Source organism: Tiliqua scincoides, chromosome 5 (assembly GCF_035046505.1).
Source record: "Tiliqua scincoides isolate rTilSci1 chromosome 5, rTilSci1.hap2, whole genome shotgun sequence".
NCBI classification, from domain to species: domain Eukaryota; kingdom Metazoa; phylum Chordata; class Lepidosauria; order Squamata; family Scincidae; genus Tiliqua; species Tiliqua scincoides.
Genome location: NC_089825.1, coordinates 132,916,694 through 132,929,736, shown reverse-complemented (window position 1 = coordinate 132,929,736; position 13,043 = coordinate 132,916,694). Strand labels below are relative to the sequence as shown.

Sequence of the window (13,043 nt, the reverse complement as noted above, 5' to 3'; positions counted from 1 at the left end):
AAGGAAGCAGCAACATGACAAACAAACAAGGGACCTGGATAGCCACCTTCCAATCTGTTTCCCACTCACTTTTACTGAATGGAAAGCTGATAAGAATGGCTCCACATTGGGCTGGAGAGATTTGATGGCAGACATGGATGAAAGGCACCCTGTGTCTGTTTGCTGCCTCCCCACAACCATCCTCTTGTTGCAAGCTGCATCAGTTGTATCGTGAATGGGCTGGCCAGGCATTGATGTAGCATAAATCTAAGAAGGTGTGGACATAATCTATGCTTGAAATCAAGATGAGAGATCACTGGGATCAAATTTGCTGTGATAGGAAAGCTGCTTTCTCTTTCCCCTAGTGTGTCTGAGTGCGGTTGGGAGTCAAGTAACAGCAAGGGCATGTGTGCTTAGCTCTCGCCCCAGCTCTTTCTTCTGCTAAGAAATAATTACACAGGCCTATAAAATTGAAGGTGAGAAAAGTTTCTCCCAAACTTTATGCTGGTTTGATATGAATTTGGGTGCCGATTCCCAAAATGGCATCCGTTTTGCCTTATCACATCTAGTTTTGGAGATATAGTGTAGCCTCTTTAGTGAATGGTTCAAGCAGCTTCCTCATGAGGAAGCCTACACCATGGCTTCCTCATGAGGAAGCTGCTTGAACCATTCACTAAAGAGGCTATGCCGTGTCTCCAAAACTAGACTTGATAGGGCAAAACGGATGCCATTTTTGGAATCGGCACCCCAAATATACTCAGGAATTGGTGTAACGTTTAAGAAGCAAAATGTGTGTGGGCCTGTGTTATGGAAGTGAAAAGCATCTCTGGAGGGGAACAACTTTTAGTGGCCTGTGGTCCCAATCTGGTCGGGCTATGTGGTCCCACTCCTTTTGTTTTTCTATTCCCAAATTCAACCTTGCATGGCTGTTCTCACCCAAAAAAGCACACAGAAAAGACACACAGTTCTATGTCAGAGAAAGTTTGTGTCCCTGGGACAAAGTAGAATATGCAATAGGATGAAGGAACAAACAAATGCATATTTCCAGGCATAATGACTGGGTTGATTTTAGGAGTAGTTAAGCACTTGAGAAACCCTTTGAAAAGCTGCAGAACATCTTTTAAAAAATGGGTTGGAGGTAATTCCAGTTGGAAGAGTGGCTTCCCACATATTTTGGGAGGACAGCAATGTTGAAATCCAGTCACCAACCCTATATACCGGGCTGACCAGACTTGCTTAACATAACAGCCACATATAATCAAGATGCTTGAGAGCCCCAATATTGAACCCATTTCTGTCCAGCCCACAGGTGTACACATTTGATTCATGTTGCATATATGCAACGTTGGGCAGCTATGGCTTAAGAAGCATTTAAATTCTTAAATATATGTATCCACCATGAACATTAAACTTATGTTTTAATCCAGTGGACTCTCAGTTTATGCCTGATAACACAGGCCAACACACATTGTGCTTCTTTAAACATTACACCAATTCCTGGGTCTATTTGGGGTGCCGATTCCAAAAATGGCATTTTTGCCCTATCACATCTACTTTTGGAGATATAGTATAGCCTCATTAGTGAATAGTTCAAGCAGCTTCCTCATGAGGAAGTTGCTTGAACCATTCACTAGTGAGGCTATACTATATCTCCAAAACTAGACGTGATAGGGCAAAATGGATGCCGTTTTTGGAATCGGCACCCCCGAATTCATATCAAACCATCATGAAGTTTGGGAAAAACTTTTCCGACCCTCAGTTTTGTAGGCCTGTGTAATTAGTTATAAAACTTGAAAATTTATTGCCTACCTTTTATATTCATTGCGATGCAAAAAGGTGCTCAGCCAGGAGCTCATGTTTTGGAGAGCCATACATTAAATGTCAAAGAGATACCTGTGGTTCCCGAGCCACCCTGGCCATATACAGTGAAGTCTGTGCCTCAGTCTTACTGGGTTGGTCAACTTTTCAACAGAATTGAACTCATTGGACAACTGAGCTATCTGAATTCAGAATCCCTTCCCACCAAAGAAGACAGAATCAAAACCCTCACTTAAGCATTTGGCATGCCAATAACAGTAGTTCCGTAGGGATCAAACCATACAGGTAAGCAATTTCCACACCTACCATATGCCCAGATGGTCCAGTGAGTAGGAATGTAAGAAGAGTTGAGATGGCCATCTGGTCCATATGGCTTTCTTCCCCAGTGGCCACTATACTACACCATTCTGTTACGTGGTGGCTGCTGTTAGCTTTTTTCTTTTTGTTAGACATCTTTTCCAGCATTGTCCCCCATTTCACCACCACCACCCATTTAAGATTATTGTGACAAATCACTTCATGTTAGGTGAGAGAGATAGGGAATCTCATTCAACAGTGTGTTTTAGTAGGACTTGCTTTTCTGTTGCCTTCATTGTTCTCATTTTAATATCAACAAAATATCATAGGAAAAATATTGTATATGAGAAAGAAGGACATAATTATTTTATTACAATAAATACACAACTTTTTGGGTAAATAAATATTAAATTGTTGGTATTGTTCCCTATTCAACAATTGTGAGCTATAAAATTCAGACCTTGACCAAAAACAAACAAACAAACAAACAAACAAACAAACAAACAAACAAACAAACAAACAAACAAACAAACAACTTGTTGTGGGGTAACAGAAAACACATCATAATTACCATACTGTGCTTTATACTGAATATTCATTTTCATGCCAATGACATGAAATTTCTTAAGTCCTTACAGCAAGCTTTCTAAACACAGTTCCAAATTTCTTAACTACTTACAGAAAGCTTTCTCAGCAAAGTTCTCAAGGCATCATGAACCTGTTTGTTCCTCAAGCAGTAGATGTATGGATTGAGAAGAGGGGAAACAATTGTGTTAAGAATAGCCATGGATTTACTGTAGTCTAATTGACTGGTACCATTTGGTTTTATGTACACGAAAATGCAACTGCCATAAGTGATGGAGACCACAATGATATGGAAGGCACAAGTGGAGAAGGCCTTCTTTCTCCCAGTGGCTGATGAGATGCGCATGATGGTAGAAGTAATATTAATGTAGCACACAACATTTACAGCCAAAGTCCCAAGAAGAGACAGTATAGCAATCAAAAAATCAATGAGTTCCAGCAGACTGGTGTCAGCAGAAGCAAGTTTCATCAATGGTCCATTGTCACAGAAAAAATGGTCGATGATATTAGGGCCACAAAATGGCATCTGAAATAATGCAATTGTCGGACCCGTTATAAGCAATAACCCCCCAACACCCAAGAGCAGAGCACCAGCAATGAGCAGATTCGACTGTTCATTATGACTGAATAGCGAAGAGGGTTGCAGATGGCCACATATCTGTCAAAGGACATTACAGCCAGCAGAAAAAACTCTGTGGTGGCCAGCACAAAGTATAGAAAGAACTGTGTGATGCAACCAGGTAACGATATAGCCTTAAGTCCCATAGCCATATTAGCCAATGTTTTGGGAATGATCGTGGTGGTGAACCCAATCTCCAAGATGGCAAAATGGCACAGGAAATAATACATGGGGGTGTCCAGCTGGGGATCCACCAGTGTGATGACAATAATGACCATGTTCCCCATGATGGTCAATGGATAGATGCAAACGAGTAGGGGGAAAAGTATGATTTCAAGTTGGTGATTGTTAGTAAAGCCCAGAAGAATGAAGCCCTCATCCTTGGTGCAATTCCTTACTTTGGGAATCATTTAGCTGCTGACTCATCAATCGTTAAGGCTATATTTGCATTTTGCAACTTGGGTTTTGTACAGTTTCATCATCATGATAACTGCTAACGTAGTTCATAACTGACTGGCTGAATCCAACCAAGTCCTTCCAGCCTTCGTCTTCAACAGTGATCCAACAAAACCCAATTCACTGCACATTCCCTCTCTTCTACTGCTCCCTGTCACAGCTGCCAGTGCTGTTACTTAGTACCTAAGAACACTGGGAAAATGTTCACATATCTTCCAAACATCATCTTGTGTTTTCTATTATGTGCCCTGCCCTCACGTGTGCTTTTACCAGTAAAAGATGTAATTCAAACATTATATACCACTCATAAATTCTGCTGAGCATGGGCAGAATGTCCATATGTTATATTTTGTCTCATGTATTCACGGTGCAGACGTGAGTAGTGAGTAGTTTACTTATCACAGACAATTTACATCAACAGAACAACATCCACTTCATTTCCATTCATGGTGCTGTTTTCTCAGAAGCCTTCTAAAATAGCTAGACTACATCCAGTACAGGCAAACAGGCAGATATGACGGTGATCTTCCGTTCCATGCAAACAGGAAAATGCAAAATCTTTCATTCTCTGTATTGTCTGAAATGGCAAGTGGTTGGAAAATCTTTGCTTTCAAGTCTGAAGCAAGCAGTTTTTGCTGTGTGATGCCGGCATTTCCCTGCATGCTCCAGGTGAGGACAAAAATATTGACTGTGCATATTCCTATTATGTCCCTAGCATAAGATATATTAGATCCATCTTTATTTGTATCCTCAAGAGACTTTAACTTGGCTTCTCATGGAAGTCAAAAAGTTGCCGCACAGTTGATGAAATAGGCTCGTGCCTCAACCAATTAGTCCGTAAGCTCCACAGGTCATCTGTATGTATATCTACTGTTGTAAGATTTCATAGGAACTAACACCATAATGCTCAGTTCTCTTCTATGAGTTTTGTCTTTGAATACCTTCTGGAGCATTCTTTGAATCTTTGCAAAACTTCCCCTGAAAGATCCATTGCATTGGACATCCAGTTCTCAGAACTGAATATTTGATATTTGTCAGTCAACCACAAGTGTTTGATAACTACCCTGCAATAATAGGATTTTTTTTTAACCCCTTCCCCCAGCTAAGAAATAAGCATGGATGTGAAGACAAAACATCTGTGGGGCGGAACAACACTTGGAACACTGACTTTGGGCATAGTCTGATGCATGTCTACCCAGAAGTATGTTCCATAGGGCTTACTCCCAGGCACGTGCGTATAGGATTGGGATCTTTGGCCCCAATCCAGTTGGGCTATCTTGCTTCATTCCTATATCTTTTCTGCTCCCAAATTCAAGCTTAAATGGCTGTTGTTCACTCTAGAAACATACAGGAAGGACACACAATTCTGTGTCACATAGAGATTGTGCCTCTGGGACAAAGGATAATATTCAACCGAAATAAAAAATGCAGCAGAATGAATGAATGAATGAATGTCCTTTCAGGGAGAATAACTGGAATAAGTAAGCACTTGAGAAACCCTTTGGAAAGCTGAAGAGTTTTAAAAAATTGTGTTGGCAATAGTTGTGGTGGTTTTGTTTGGTGAACATTCTCATTGGTAAGGAAATTGCCATTCATAGGAATCATTTTGGATAGTCATTAAAAAAATTATAGCCTTTGTACACTGCTTTGGTTGTAGACTCAAGGCAGTTTGCATAGGCAGGTCGAACATATACCTCATTTCTCAATGAGGTTTCTACAAGTATAGGCCCATGAGAAAATATCATAGACCCCTCCATTTCTCCAGATGTTTCCCTTCATAGCTCTGGTCTGTAGCTTCATAGGGGCCATTGTGACCTGGAAACCCAGGCAGGCAAGTTGTCTCCACACAGACTAATATACCCAGATGGTCCAGCTGATAGGAACATAAGGAGAGCTGAGATGTCTATCCTGTCCATAGGGCCATCTGCCACTGTTCCTGGGGAAATGCGCTGAGGCCAGTAGTGTAGATAGAGGAGAATGAAAAGAGTAAGGACTACAGATGCCGCAACATGCTGCGTAAATGGCCGCTCCTACTCACTGTCAGAGCTATCCTGAGCAGTGATGGCAAAGCACAGGCACTCGCCGAACAAAATGGCACCCCCTGCGCATTGCTGCTTGGAATGGCTCTGATGGTGTTTGGGAGGGGCCACTTACACTGGGCATTGCAGCACCCACAGTACTGACTCCCCTCTAGCTATGCTACTGATGGAGGCAACCGCAGCACTCTTCCCCTCCCCCAGTACAATGGCATATGACATACAAGCAATGCACTTTCAGATAACTGCAATGTTTCTCAAGGTTTGTTCTCTGCCGTACCACTTCACATGGTTAAACTATTCAATGTACTATCAGAAGTATCTGGTGATGACATAATTGCTAGTTTATCCTAGGTTTGGAGGCCAGATGCGACGCAACAAACACCAGCAAGAGGATCAGGGTGAAGGGGAGGGCTTTTTCAAGCACAGGAAAGTATGCTTTGGAGCTCTGTTTGCTGAGCTGAGCCTCCTCCCCCCAGACTGTTCGTTGTGTCACATTCTTGGTCTCGCTGCTGGGCTGGAGGTGTCCAGTGTCCTGCAAGTACCACCAGACACCATCTCAAGTACCACAGGTAGTACCCGCACCACTACTTGAGCAACATAGACTTACACGATATTCAGTAATCCTTGAACTAGGCTATCCCTTGAACTAGGCTATCACAGCTTGGTGTCTCAGTCACTATACAATACCATACTGTAACTCAGCTGCCCTTCTCTGATTCTCTGTTTTCTCAACTATCTTCTCACTAGTTGCCCCCCACTATCACTACCACCCACTTAGGTCGAATCAGTGGTTGAATCTGTGGCGGACATTTGTGGTGAATCTGTGCATTTTGTGTAACAGAGGTAGGTAATCTCATCCAAGCGGTTTTGTTTTAGTATGACTTGCTTTCCAGTTGCCTTCATTATTCTTTTTTGTTTGAATATCAACAGAATACCACTGGATAATATTTTATATGAGACATACAAGATAAGATTATTTAATAACTATCAATACATAATTTTTTTTTATAAATAAGTAAATTAATATCAAATGGTTGGTATTTTCTATTGAACAAGTGTCAGCAATGACAAAAAAAAAATCTTACTAGGAGGTAACAGAAAACTCATCATAAATACTATACCAAGACTTACATTCAATATTTATTTTCATGCTAATGGCAATCCACAATCTTAAGGTTTTACAGAAGGTTTTCTAAACAAAGTTCTCAAGGCATCATGAACCTGTTTATTCCTCAAGCAGTAGATGAATGGATTGAGAAGTGGAGACACAATAGTGTTAAGAACTGCTACAGGCTTCCTGAAGTCTAAGTGACTGGTACCAAGTGGTTTTATGTACAAGAAAATGCAACTGCCATAAGTGATGGAGACCACAATGATGTGGAAGGCACAAGTGGAGAAGGCCTTCTTTCTCCCTGTGGCTGACGGGATGCGCATGATGGTGGTAACGATATTGATGTAGGAGACCACGTTTACAGCCAAAGTCCCAAGAACAGAGAACGTAGCAATGGGAAAATCAATGAGTTCCAGCAGACTGGTGTCAGCAGAAGCAAGTTTGATCAATGGTCCACTGTCACAGAAAAAATGGTTGATGATATTAGGACCACAAAATGGCATCTGAAATAATGCAACTGCAGGACCCACGATGAGCAATAACCCCCACACCCAAGAGCAAAGCACCAGCAAGGAGCAGATTTGACCATTCATTATGGTGGAGTAGCGCAGAGGGTTGCAGATGGCCACATATCTATCAAAAGACATAACCGCCAGCAGAAAAAATTCAGTGGTTGCCAGCACAAAGTACAGAAAGGCCTGTGTGAAGCAACCGGGTAAAGATATAGTCTTTTGGCCCAAGGCCATGTTGGCCAATGTTTTGGGGATGATTGTGTTGGTGAACCCAATCTCCAAGAAGGCGAAATGGCGCAGAAAAAAGTACATGGGGGTGTCCAAATGAGGATCCACCAGTGTGATGATAATAATGACCATGTTCCCCATGATGGTCAACAGATAGGTGCAAAAGAGTAAGAGAAAAAGTATGATTTTAAGTTGGTGATTGTTTGTAAAGCCCAGAAGTATGAAGTTCCCCTCCGTGGTGCAGTTCTTTATTTTGGGCATCATATAACCGATGACTAATCCATTGCTTGTGGTTATATTTGCATTTGCCTTTTAAATTAAATTGTCCAATGGTGATTCTCTGCAATTTATTTTGGGTGGTCACTGCTAATATAGTTCAAAAGTGATTGGCTGAGTTTGTTCAGTCCATCACTCCATCTTCAACCAGGCTGCACCAAATGCAAATTCACTCTGCATTTGCCTTTTAAATTAAGTTATCCAACTCTTCTGCAACCATCAGTGTGATCATGGCTAATGTAGTTCATGACCTACTGGTTGAATCCAACCTAGTCCTTTCAGTCCAGCACTCTGTCTTCATCATTGCTCCAACTAAAGCCAGTTCATAGCACATTCCCTGCCTTCTGCTCCCTGACGCGGCCACCAATGCTGTTATTTAGTATTTCAGAACATGGGGAGCATGTTCACACATCTCCCAAATACCTTCTTGTGGTTCTGTTTTGAGCTCAGTTCTCCTGTGCGTTTTGTCAGTGACTGAGGCTATGCAAAAACTTATGTACCACCCATAAACTCCTCTGAGCATGTGTATCTCATAGCCTGCATTTCATTTCCAACATATATATGATATATTATGTCTCCTTTATTCATGTGAATGGTGAGTAGTTTACTTACCACCTTCAATCAGCATTGCCAAAACAACATTCACTTCGTTGCCATTCATGGTGCTATTTTCTCAGCAAGCTCCTAAAGTATCTAGACTCTATCCAGTGAGATAAACCAGCAATGTTGATCTTTTCCTCTTTACCAAGGAAACATGAAGATTTAAAAGTTTCATTCATTTTCTGTATTTCCTGAAAAGGGAACTAGGCTGTTGATGCCTTCTGACAGATCCTTTGCTTTCATGGTTAACCAACAAGCCAACTCTTTGGTGTGATGCAGGCATTTCTCTGTGTGCTCCAGGAGAGGACATGGAAGCTACCTCAGATAGGAAGTGTGCTCATTTGTATTATGTCCCTGAGCACATAGCATAAGATATATTGGATCCTTCCTTAGTAGTATACACAAGAGACACTGACTTTGCTTCTCACAGAAGCCAGAAACTTTGTGTATAGTTCAGTGGTCTTCAATCTTTTTTGTGTTACAACCCCAATAAGTATTTACTTATTGGCAGATAGGACCCAGGGAGGGAGGCCAGAGCAATGGTGGGTCCCCAGTCTCATACTTTATTTCATGAGGCTGGGGATCTACCACTGCTCCATCTGCCCTCCCTGGATCCTATCTGCCCACTCACTACCCCATTATATCCTCCCAGCCCTATTCATTGTAGCTTGATCGAGAGAGCAGAAAAGTTACTGTGAAGGCTGGCACTAGTGAAAGCTATTTTAGCACAATTGCTAAGAAGCTGAGCAGGTCTGGGACACAATCTCTGAACACCTGAATGGGGATACCAGATGCCTTCTCTTTGACCTGGTGGTAATATAGTCCAGTGGTCTTTCACCTTTTTTATCCCCATCAATTGCCACAACTGAGTTTGTAACACCACCGCCAAACATTCTCTAACTGATCCAGAAATGTATTTGACATCCAATTCAATTAGATCTGAATCAGTGGCATAGCTATAGCGGGTGCAAAGCACTAAGTTTTGCCGGTGGCTCACTGTGCCTGGCAAGCAGCCCCTCCCCCTCCCCTCCGGAGGCATTCTGGTCCGCTAGAACCAAAAAGAGCAAAAATTAAGAGAGAACTAGCATTTTTACCACGCAGTTGCATACAGTTGCTCAGCAGGGCTGGAAGAGTTGCTTTCCACATATTCTGGAATGGCGGTCATGTTGGTGCTGAATGCTAGTCACGAACCCCATATTCAACATAGTCTTTGACCTCGTTGTCCCTAGATGGCCCCCTAGATGGTTCCCACCAGTAGGTCAACTTGTCGACTGAATGCAACTCACTGGATTGGTCAAGTGAGCTGTCCCAAATCCAGACACCAAGTGGGGGCTCAGATGATGCACCTTTCTCCCATGGGAGGGGAAATATTCTAAAAACGAAAGCACTAGCATGTCAATGACAAGGATAGGATAGACTCTTCCTATTCTGATATCTTCCTTTTTTGTGTGCAGCAAATTCAGCTTGTAGAAAATCATTTCATCATGGGAACCCCCTTCCCTCCAGTAGCAGACCTGCCCTCGAGGCACCCGGGGCAAAGGTTTGCAATGGCACCACCACCCCTGCGCGAAGTCGTCTCCTCCACTCACTTGCAGCATAATGGAGCCTCACGTGGCTCCAGAACTGACCGGGGAATCCTTCTGAGGCTTCCCCATGGTCTTAAACTGCACTTTCGGTTCAACTTCCGACCATCTCAGGAGCCTCAGAAGGCTTCTTGTGTGGTCCTAGAGACGTGTGCCCGGGGCATTTGCCCCATTCGCTTCATGGTAGGTCGGCTGCCGCTTCCCACCTTAGATGGTAGAATTACGACCCTTGATTGCCAATACCCTTGTAGCTCTGTAGGGGTTATCGTGATCTGGCAACCCATACAAACAAGCTGTCTCCACCCCTACCATGTGCCCAGATGATCCAGTGAAAAGGACTGTGAGTAGAAGTGTGGCCCAGTGAGTAGGGCAGTGAAAAGGGTTGAGTTGTCCATCGGGGGTTTGCACAACGGACACTATACTATGTACATCATTCTGTTATATGACTACTCTTCTCAGCTTTTTCCTTTTCTCCACTGTCTTTTCAATCCCTGTCCCCCATTTCCACCACAAGCACCCATTTAAGGTTTAAAATTATTGTGACAAATCATTCCAAGTTCTGCTGGAGAAGGAGGTAATCTCATCCACGCTCTTTTGTCTAACTTTGACTTGAGTTTTGGTTGCCTCCCTTATTCTCATCTTAATATCACTGGAAAAATGTTTACATGAGAAAGACAGGATACAATTATTTATTACTATCAATACACGAATTCTATTTTTTTTGCAAATAAATAAATAAAGACCAAGTCATTCATATACACTATTGAACAATGGCTAGGATAGACATTTAGGGCCCAAACTTAGAGGGCCATAGCGCCTGCACTGAGTTCTAGCACCAAAGCTGGGTGTTGCAAACATGCCATAAGGCATGTTTGCAGCACCCAGAGAGTAAGCAGCACTGATGAGGCGGCATGGGCCGCCCTGTTGATGCTGCTTCTGGAGCTCCAGCTGCCGGCGGCAAAAAGGTAAGCGTCAGTGGGCAGGGGGCTATGGGAAGGGGGGTGGAAGGTTTCCAGGGCAAGGGAAGGGTGGGGAGGATCAGGCCCATGAGGGGGGTGGAGATAGCAGCAACATCTACTGCCAAACCCTGAATCCTCCTACAAGCCTGCTGTCCCGACACGGGCTTCCCGGACTCTGTGCCCATTCAAACACAGGCACAGAGCCTAAGAGATCCATTGCAGCCACATGCTGTCTGCCTGGAAGAAGGCAGCAAATGCTTCCTTCCCCCGAGAGACCCCTGCAGTAGCAGCAGTGCACACAAGATCTGGCTGTCCCCATTTTGGGGTGACTGGAACTTTGGGTGCTGCTGTGTCCAGGATTGTGCTGGGCATTAAAAACCAATATGACTGAGCAGCAACAGAAAGTTCATCATAAATACCATACAATGCCTTGTATTCAGTGCTCAATTTCTTGCTGTTGGCAGTCTGCATTCCAATCTTCTTAAGTTCTTACAGAAAACTTCCTAAATGCAGTTCCCAAGGCATCATGAACCTGTTTGTTCCTCAAGCAATATACAAATGGATTCAGAAGAGGGGACACAATGGTGTTAAGAATAGCCACAGACTTGCTAAAGTCTAAGTGACTGGAACCGTTTGGTTTTATGTATACGAAAATACAACTGCCATAAGTGATGGAGACCACAATGATGTGAGAGGCACAAGTGGAGAAGGCCTTCTTTCTCCCTGTGGCTGATGGGATGTGCATGATGGTGGAAACAATGCTGATGTAGGAGACCACATTTACAGCCAAAGTCCCAAGAAGCGAGAGTGTAGCAATGAGAAAATCAATGACCTCCATGAGGCTTGTGTCAGCAGAAGCAAGTTTGAGCAGTGGTCCATTGTCACAGAAAAAATGATCAATGATGTTTAGTCCACAAAACGGCATCTGAAATAACTGAATTGCAGGACCCATAATTAGCAGGAAGCCCCCCACCCAAGAACAGAGCACCAGCAAAGAGCATATCTGATTGTTCATTATGGTTGAGTAGCGCAGAGGGTTGCAGATGGCCACATATCTGTCAAAGGACATTACAGCCAGCAGAAAAAACTCTGTGGTTCCCAATACAAAGTACAAAAAGAATTGTGTGAAGCAACCAGGTAAAGATATAGTCTTTTGGCACATTGCCATATTGGCCAATGTTTTGGGGATGATCGTGGTGGTGAACCCAATCTCCAAGATGGCAAAATGGCGCAGGAAAAAATACATGGGGGTGTCCAGCTGGGGATCCACCAGTGTGATGACAATAATGACTATGTTCCCAAAGATGGTTAATAGGTATGTGCCTATGAGTAGGGGGAAAAGTATGATTTCAAGTTGGTGATTGTTCGTAAAGCCCAGAAGAATGAAGTCATCCTCTGTGGTGCAATTCCTTATTTTGGGCGTCATGTTAACTGACGACTAATCCATTTCTCTGACTATATATGCATTTGCCTTTTACATTAAGTTATCCCTCTCTGATTCTCTACAATTTAAACAGCGAGATCATGGCTAATGTAGTTCATAACTAGCTGAATAGAAGCAAGTTCTTTCAGTCCAGCACTCCATCTTCAACCAGGCTGCACCAAAATCCAATTCACCGCAAAATCCCTCCTTTTCCTCTAGTTTTGCAGCTACCAGTTCTATTATTTAGTACTTAAGGACACTGAGAGAATATTCACGTATCTCCCAAATATCATCTTGTGTGGTCTGTGATGTGCCCAGTCCTCCAGTGTGCTTTGCCAGCGAAAGATGCTAAGCAAACACTTGTGTCGCACGCATGAATTCCTCCGAGCTTGAGCATCTAATATACTGCAATTTATTTCTAAGTACATAATATATTTGTCCTCTTTATGCATTGTGCAAACATGAGTGGTGAGTAGTTTACTTACCACCTACAATCGACACCGATGGAATGACATTCACTTCCTTTCCATTTATGGTGCTATTTTCTCAACAAACTCC

At 43.0% G+C, this 13,043-nt stretch overlaps 2 protein-coding genes and 1 pseudogene across 2 annotated transcripts; all 3 read right to left on the bottom strand.

The window, feature by feature from the left end:
* Positions 1 to 2,761: 2,761 nt before the first annotated feature.
* LOC136653638 (olfactory receptor 6E1-like) lies at positions 2,762 to 3,708 on the bottom strand (annotated as a pseudogene).
* Positions 3,709 to 6,963: 3,255 nt separating this feature from the next.
* Positions 6,964 to 7,908, bottom strand: LOC136653637 (olfactory receptor 6E1-like). Its single transcript, XM_066630529.1, has one exon. The coding sequence runs from the start codon at positions 7,906 to 7,908 to the stop codon at positions 6,964 to 6,966; it is 945 nt and encodes a 314-aa protein (XP_066486626.1).
* Positions 7,909 to 11,543: 3,635 nt separating this feature from the next.
* On the bottom strand, positions 11,544 to 12,488 carry LOC136653636 (olfactory receptor 6E1-like). The gene has a single exon (XM_066630528.1). The coding sequence runs from the start codon at positions 12,486 to 12,488 to the stop codon at positions 11,544 to 11,546; it is 945 nt and encodes a 314-aa protein (XP_066486625.1).
* Between the last annotated feature and the right edge of the window lie 555 nt (positions 12,489 to 13,043).